General features: G+C 25.9%; 5 protein-coding genes across 5 annotated transcripts; all 5 read left to right on the top strand.

The window, feature by feature from the left end:
* Positions 1–496: 496 nt before the first annotated feature.
* ENU1_016670 (Ras family protein) lies at positions 497–1,228 on the top strand (the record flags this gene model as incomplete). The annotated part of the gene is made up of 1 exon (XM_008856863.1): positions 497–1,228. One exon carries the CDS (start codon positions 497–499, stop codon positions 1,226–1,228), a length of 732 nt encoding a protein of 243 aa, XP_008855085.1.
* Positions 1,229–2,620: 1,392 nt separating this feature from the next.
* On the top strand, positions 2,621–3,928 carry ENU1_016680 (serine/threonine protein kinase, putative; the record flags this gene model as incomplete). The annotated part of the gene is made up of 1 exon (XM_008856864.1): positions 2,621–3,928. The coding sequence occupies one exon, from the start codon at positions 2,621–2,623 to the stop codon at positions 3,926–3,928; it is 1,308 nt and encodes a 435-aa protein (XP_008855086.1).
* Positions 3,929–4,133: 205 nt separating this feature from the next.
* Positions 4,134–5,513, top strand: ENU1_016690 (calponin domain family protein, putative; the record flags this gene model as incomplete). Its single annotated transcript, XM_008856865.1, has 1 exon — positions 4,134–5,513. The coding sequence occupies one exon, from the start codon at positions 4,134–4,136 to the stop codon at positions 5,511–5,513; it is 1,380 nt and encodes a 459-aa protein (XP_008855087.1).
* An 80-nt stretch (positions 5,514–5,593) lies between these two features.
* Positions 5,594–6,589, top strand: ENU1_016700 (hypothetical protein; the record flags this gene model as incomplete). The annotated part of the gene is made up of 1 exon (XM_008856866.1): positions 5,594–6,589. The coding sequence occupies one exon, from the start codon at positions 5,594–5,596 to the stop codon at positions 6,587–6,589; it is 996 nt and encodes a 331-aa protein (XP_008855088.1).
* A 96-nt stretch (positions 6,590–6,685) lies between these two features.
* On the top strand, positions 6,686–8,398 carry ENU1_016710 (hypothetical protein; the record flags this gene model as incomplete). The annotated part of the gene is made up of 1 exon (XM_008856867.1): positions 6,686–8,398. The coding sequence occupies one exon, from the start codon at positions 6,686–6,688 to the stop codon at positions 8,396–8,398; it is 1,713 nt and encodes a 570-aa protein (XP_008855089.1).
* Between the last annotated feature and the right edge of the window lie 102 nt (positions 8,399–8,500).

Genomic DNA, 8,500 nt, shown 5'->3' on the forward strand with positions numbered 1-8,500 from the left:
TAAATGATTTTCATTTCTTCTTTTTATTTTCTGTTTGTTTTTTTCCAAACAGTCAAAACCGAAACTTCAAGTTATTAAAAGTAACATTTTAATAAAATAACAAAATTTTAGGATATAAATAAATAGAATTGTTTAAGAAAATTTACATTTTTAGTTTATGAAATAAAGCATAAATATAAAAGAATATTACAATTTAGAGTTTTGTATTTTTAGTCTTAATTATTTTTACTTCTCTTTTTCTTTTTATATTTCATTTAAAAAAAAAAGAAGCTGGATTTTTTTAAAATAAAATTTTCTTCGTTGGTTTCTCATTATTTCTAAATAAAATAATCCAAAATTTTGACTATTCCCTATAATAAATGCTTTTTATAAACATTAAATAGTAACAAAAATGGTGTTAGTTTAATTTTACTACATAACTTCCACGTGACTCCACGTTTCATTACTTTTATTTGAATCATAGACTATGAAAACTAAAAAAGAAGTTTAGTCAGTTATGAGTGATACTAAAGAGACGGTTCTTACAAACAATGAAGAAAAATTAGACGTTGAACCAAAAAAAGATATTAAAGAAGAAGTAAAACCAGAAGAAGTAAAACCAGAAGAAGAACACAAAGAAGAAGTAAAACCAGAAGAAAAGAAGAATGAGTCTAATGAACAAAAAGTAAAAGTTATTATGGTAGGAGAGTCTTCTGTTGGTAAAACATGTTGTATGAATAGATATGTTAGTAATGAATTTGCTGAACAAACCAAAGCAACCATTGGAGTTGGAGTAGGAAGTAAAGAAGTTGAAGTTGAAGGAAAACAAATTAAACTTCAAATTTGGGATACAGCTGGACAAGAACGTTTTGCTACTTTAACTGGTAATTATTTTAGAAATGCTATGGCAGCTATTATTATGTTTGATGTAAGTAATAAAGAGTCATTTGAAAACATTCCTAATTGGGTTGAACAATGTTGTAAATGTGATGGTAAACATATTATTTTCATTGCTGGTAATAAAATTGATTTAGAAGATAGAGTTGTTAGTAAAGAAGAAGCTGAAGAAAAAGCCAAAGAACTTAAATTAAAATATTTTGAAGTCTCTGCTAAAACAGGTGATGGAATTGAAGATTTGTTTAATGAATTAATTAAAGAAATCATGAAGACTCCATTTTGTAATGAACAGGAAAAAGAAGGAGTTGAATTAGATGGTCAAAAGAAACAAAAGAAAGGAGGATGTTGTTAATTTAAGTTTCTTTTTTTTTAACATGATTTATTTGGTCAAAAGAATATTTGTGTTTTATAATATTTTTTATTTTCAGGGTTTTATTGAATGACTTATTAAATATTATTTACAATGAAAACGAAGAATATTATTAGCTTATTGAATGAAATAAAAATAAATTAACAAAAAAAAAATAACAAATAAAAACATTTATTTAATGGTTTTATATTTTAATTTAATTATTAAGAATAAAAAAAATTGTTGTATTAAGAAATTATATTTTTGGAGTTACTTCATTGTATTATGACTTAATGAAAAATAGTTTAATTGATGGTAGTTTTGTGTTTGTTCAAATTTTGTTATTTTGAGAAATTATTTTATTAAAATTCTTTTATATATGATTTAATACTCTCAAAATGTTTTTATAATTCTATTTAAATAATTTGTTTTTTGTTTTTGTTTAATGATTTAATAAAAAAATAATGAACAATTAAAACAATAAAACTAAAAGTAAGTTTCTTTTCAACTTAATAAGAAAATATGTGATTAAATCTTTTTTTCATTAAGAGACATATTAGATCAAAATGTTGAATGTCATTAATAATTTAGTACTAACACCTTAAAATAAAATAATTTAAATACTTTTTAATGAAGCTCTAAAAAGTTGTAATACTAGAATAAAGGAAAAAATAAAAAAGTTAGTACGTTTATAAGCGAAAAAAGTTTCCGAAACAAATAAAATAGTCATAATTTTATATGAGATTAATTATCTTACAAAATTACAATTTAATTAATCAGTGAATTAGATTCATAATATTTAATTTTCTAAAATAAAAATTTGTTGAAATTAGTTAATATTTTTCTATGAGATTTAATAAAAAAAAGGTATATTTTTAAACTCGCAATTGACTTTGTTATCATGACAAGTGTCAATTTTTGATTATTATAATAGCTGTTAACCATTTTTGTTCAAATAAAAAAAAAGAAGGATGTATTTTGGAGGTAAGACACTATATTAAAGACCTTCCATCAAAGAAAATAATTATCTATATAATAATATTAATTATAAAGAGTTATATTAGACAATCTCTTAAAATAGAGGAATTAATAAGAAAGTGGATTTGATTGGAAATAAAGTTCTTCAAAAAAAAAAAATTAATTACGCATAACTAAAAAAACATATTTTCATCTTTAATGGAGTTTGTTAAATAAGAAATTTAGATAATAAATAACTTCCTTATCTTTTAGACAACCTTATTCTCCAAGAACATTTAGTGGTTTCTTTTCAAGGTTATTTGGTTGTTTGTTTTTTTTTGAGTTTTATGTAGTTTAAAGAAATCAGAAGTATTTAAGAAAGTAGTTGTTGAACCAGAGCCAGTTTCACCAAGAAAAGAACAAACTCCAAGAGTTTCAATGTCAGAAACACCAACACATAATTCTGTTATTAGAATGAGCGTTGAAACATCTCCAACAAAAGAAGATAAAAAATTGACTCTTGTTAGGCAATCACCAACTGCCATAACAACAACACCTATAACAACAACTCCAAGAAAGGTCCCTTGTTTAAATCTTAATTCAACAAAAAAAACAGGAATTTTTGATGTTCATGTAATAAATGACTATACTTCATCTCCTCGTCAAAATAAAGAAGCCCCTTCTCAAACACTACAAATCCAGTTGAGTCAAGGACAACTCCAACATCAAGAATCTCTTCAAATAATTTCATTTAAACGTTCTGAGTCACCAATTACTAGAACACAATTATCTCCTCGTACAATAACAACAAAAAAAGAATCTGATTTGTACATGAAGCGAAAAGAACGTCAAATCAAAAGACCACGCACTATGCAATTAATTCAAACACAACCATTATCAATTGATAAAATTGTTGATGAGGGATGTCCAGCTAAATTTCTTGTTAATATAAAGAAGGTTGGTGAAGGAGCAATGGGAGAAGTTTACCGAGCAAATGAAAGAGCAACAAATAAAGAAGTTGCTATTAAAAAGATTATTGTAACACGTAAAAATATGAATAATTTAATTGGAGAAATAACTATTCATAAATCTTTAAATCATAAAAATATTGTATCATTTATTGGATCTTATCTTGATGATGGATATCTTTGGGTTGCAATGGAATATATGGATGGAGGATGTTTAACAGATTTATTAAATCAATATAGTTATGGACTTACTTTAAATGATTCACAAATTGCCTTTGTGATGAAAGAAATTATTATGGGATTAGCATATTTACATGGTAATAATATGATGCATAGAGACATTAAATCGGATAATATTTTGATCAATAAAAATGGTGATATTAAATTAGCTGATTTTGGGTTTGCTGTAAAAGGTAAAACTGCAAAAGGAATGGTTGGTTCTCCTTATTGGATGCCACCAGAAGTTATATTAGATAAAGTGTATAATAATAAAATTGATATTTATAGTGCTGGGATTGTTTTATTTGAACTCTTGGAAGGTTATCCACCTCATTATGAATTACGTGGAGAAGAACTTATGAAAGCTATTGTAAATGAAGGAATTCCTGAGCCAAAGAATAGTAAATCTTCTAAAGAATTTAAACGTGTTATGAAACAATGCACATGTTTTAATCCAACCCTTCGACCAGATTGTGTTGAATTATTAACTGATAAATTTATTACCTTAAGTTGCCACAAAAATGGATTTAAAGGTATTGTCGAAATGGTTATGGTATGAATGTTTACTTTCTTATCATGCCATTATTATCATTTTCTATATTATTTCATTTTTAATTTATTCTTTTTTGTAAAATTGTCTTTATGTGCAAGATGATTATGCAATTTTCAATCTTAATAAACATTACTTTATCTTATCTAAATTGACAAGATTGAACCGAAGGGATTATTTATTAATTGACCATCTTAACTAGAATAAAAAAGTGATGAAAAAGAATGATGGACAGTGGCAAAAAGCACAAGAAACAATCTTTGTTGACTGGATCAATGACACACTCAAACCTGATATTATTATTTCTAACTTAGAAGAAGATATGAAAACAGGAGTAAATCTTATCTTGTTAGTAGAAAAGTTAACTAATAAACATTGTTCTGAGAAAATTATTGAAGATCCAAAATTTAGGATCCAAAATATCTCAAATTGTACAGTTGCTTTAAGGTTTATTGAAAAGGTATATAAAATTAAACCTCTTTGTTCTGCTGAAAATATTGTAAATGGCAATTCTGATTTTAAATATCTTCTAGGATTATTATTTCAAATATATATGAATCATCATAAATCTAATCTACTTTCTCCACAACTTTCTCAACAACAACAGTATGAAATTATTCTTAAATGGCTTCAAGATATACTTAATCTTTATGAAATTGATTTATCTACAACTAACAAGATGATGGAAAATTTTTTCAATGGAAAAATTCTCATAGCTTTGCTTGATTTATTTTTTGATCAACGTCATTGTTTTTATGATTGGATGTTAAAAAGAGGAGAAGGAGAAAGAATTGGTTTGTCTATGAGAATGGCACATGACTTATTAGGTGTAAGTGAGTTATTAACTACTGAAGATGTGTTAGCTCATACTGTTGACTTTCGTGTGTTTTGCTTCTATTTTGAATTTTTAATGAACGCTTTTAAGAATAAGTCATCAGTTATACAAATAGATCTTGTCCAACTTGTACAACAAGCCCTTGAGCAACTAAACAAACAAATCAACCAGGAAAAAAAACAAAGCAAAGAAGAAGAGGTTTTAACAAACCAGATTAATCTACCTCCCAAACAACCTAAAAAGAAGTGTGCTTCTGTTTCATCTCAAAAAGTTGCTCCTATTCCTTCACCTTCTATCCAAACAAAAAGTGAGATTAATCAACATCCACAAGAACAAAATTCCTTTAAACCAATTGTACTAAAGGATGTTATGCAACATGGAAGAGTTAAAGAGTGTATTGATGAACCAATTTCAAAAACTTTTAATAAAAAAAATGAAGAAAATTCTCTTAAAATTACTTCGGAAAAGACAACCCATATAACAAAACCCTTACCCCCACCAAAAAAATCAAAATCAACAGAAATTACTCTAACAACTTTTGATGTTGGGAAAAGTGGATTAAGACATAGAAAACATCTTCACACGAATGAAAGAAGTCATCGTTATTCAAGAACAGAAGATCCATATTCAATAACTCATATTTATTCATCAACAAGTTATTCAACAAATGGAAGAACTACAACAACGTCAGAAATCACTGAAACAACAGAAATCCAACAAAACGAAACAATTGTTTTCAATGGATTTTGGCTTATATAGATTTTAATTCTATTTTTCTAGTTAGAATTTTTTTATAGACGAACATTTTAAGGGTTTAACTAAAAATTACTAATAGAGAAATGAGCAGTAGTAATATGATTCCTGAAGAATTAAATACAAGTGAAACCCAAGACACAGAAGAGGTGTCTTCTCTTATTGATTCTTCTGATGACTTTTCATCAAGTGAGTTAGACAGTAGTGAAAGTCAAGAAGAAACTATAGAAGAACTTAAGAAAATGAATAACTATGTCATTCAAGAATGGCAGGAGGTGTTAGAACAGTTTAATAGTTTAATGACATTATATAATAAAATAAGAGATGAACGAGATGAAATGAAAAAAAAACTTGAAGTTGCAATTCATCAAATAGAAGAAATGAAAACAGAAATATTTTCCATTATAAATGAACAACAAAAAACCACAAATGAATTAATCAAAGAAAAAGAGGCGCATGCAGAAACTATTCAAATGTTAAATACACAAACACTTAATAGAGTATTGTCATGCCGCTGTGATATTATTATTAAAAATGGACAAGTAGAAGCAATTAGTATTGTCAAAGATGATGAAATGAAAAATAAAATAAAAGAAATGGAAGAAGAGAATTTAATTCTTCAACAAAAATTAAAGAAAACTAAAGAAATACAAAGCTATTTCAATAAATCATTAAATGAAACAGAAACATCTTATGATGATATGAAAACATTAGTTCATTCTCTTGAAGACGTTTTAAGATATGAAAGTAGACTTGAAAAAATTTGTTATACTGACTTATACGAAAATGATATTCTTGCAAAACAACTTGGAAATTCTATTCAACAACGTTATGGAATAGACTTTGATCCTGTTTTTAAAATTGTAAAAGAGTTTAGAGTAAACAAAAAGAAAGTAGGAAGAGCAACAGTTGTAATGGGCAATAGTATTGAATTAGAACAACAAGAAAGAAATCAAGTTAAAAATACTATGAAAAGAATTAATTCATTCTCAAAAAGATTAAGAAAATCAGAAGTACGTTTAGATAGAAAAATAAGTTCTCTTCATAAGGTTTCATCAAATAATTCAATTATAAATGAATAAAGAATAAACAAATATAATAAAACTGAATTATTCTCCATTTTTTATTATTTTTAGTTTGAAAAGGGAAAAAAGAACTTAAAAAGATTTATTCCTCAAATGCCATCAATGTTTACTCCTGATGACTTCTTTCCTCAAATCCCAGATAAAGAATTTCTTGAAGGAAAAACATTTTATGGAATTTGTATTCAAAGAAATCCTTTACAATTTATTGGTTTTGGAAATAGAATATTAGAAGTTGAATCAATTGATTTAAGAGATTTAAAAGTATCAAATATTGTATTGATTCGATTTAATAACTTTGATGTATTTCCTGAAACAATTCAAACACCTCCTAAAATGATTATTGGAAAATGTGAAGAAATGATTTTATGTGAATATAATAAAGGAAAATTTCTTAGTAAAACAAATTTTAATGAACGATTTGAATTAGATGAACATACGACAAAGTTATTAATGAATTTATATAATCATTGGTATTATTTTTATCTTTCTCTAGTAAGATATCCATTAAGTCTTGACATATCAATGATGAATCAACACATTCATTCTCAAATTCCAATTAAGAATTTATTGGCATATATAATATCTTATTCCTCTCAAGTAAGCAAACATAAAACAGTTCTTTGTCTAAACTGTTTCTTTGGATATGACCACTTTTATATAAATGATACTATTAAAAATATTGTTCAAGAAAAAAGAGTAGTCTTAGATAAATTATTTGAATGGAAAGTTCCTTTACCACAATGTGGTAATGTGTATATTGTATGTTTAGAGAAAGACCAATATGAAAAGTTTGATATTGGAGACTGGATTTATCTCACTGATACCTTACCTTTTACTGGTAGAGATAGAAGACTTTATCTTAAAGCTACTAAACATTCAACTGTTATAGCTATTAAAGGAAATGAGCAGGTAATTATTGAAAGAATTGGAAGACTAGCAAGACAACTTCCAAAAGATATAATTCTTGAAATGACAAAGAGGGTAGAAGAAAAATATCCAAAAGATGAATGTTTAAAGAAGTACATTAATGTAATTAAAAAACTTATTCATTTAAAGAAAATACGAAGTGCCAGTACCTTGTTAAGGAAAATGAATGAATCAACAGAAAGAACTGAAAATGTATTAAAAGAAAATATCAAAAATAGTAGTGATGAAGAAAAATTTAAAATAGCAAGTAAAGATTTAAATACAATTGACTTTTCTGAAATATCTGAAATCAAGAAAGACTCAGAAGCGACTGTTATAACAGGTATTGTTAATAAGGAAAATAAACAAAAGAAAATAAAACAAAGTCAATGGTTTGATGAATATTCAAATCGTTCAACACAAAGCAGTGGCATTACACTTGCCCCATTAGGAGTTCAGATGGTTTATTGTCAACAGTGTTGTTATACAGTTGAAGAAATAAGAAATTTCACATACAATAAAATTAAAGAAATTGAGGTGATGAGAATTAAATGTATTGTTTGTAAAATATATCCAGAAAATATTGACGATTGTATTGAATATAAATGTGGATGTATTCAAAGAGATCATAGAAAAGAAGACGTTCAATGTCAATACTGCGGGAAAATGATTTATGAAAAATATGAAATGCAATTAGAAATTAAGGACCTCATAACAGCTAGTACTTTACTTATAGAAATTACTCACCCTACTCTTTTATTTATTCAAAATTGGTTTTCATATGACCCATTCCTTTTTATAAAAGAATTTAGAAAATATATTCTTCAAAATCCATTAATTGAAGTATATGTTCATCCATTTTATGATGCAGTCAATGAGAAAGGTCATTTATATCTGTAAATTTATTTTGTTTATATATGTCAGTTATTTTTATAATTTCCATAAACACATAAGTAATATTTTAGCCTAAACGAAATAATAAGCAATTAATTAAGTATTAAT

The sequence above is a fragment of the Entamoeba nuttalli genome, assembly GCF_000257125.1.
Source record: "Entamoeba nuttalli P19 unplaced genomic scaffold asmbl_2276, whole genome shotgun sequence".
In the NCBI taxonomy this organism is placed as follows: domain Eukaryota; phylum Evosea; order Mastigamoebida; family Endamoebidae; genus Entamoeba; species Entamoeba nuttalli.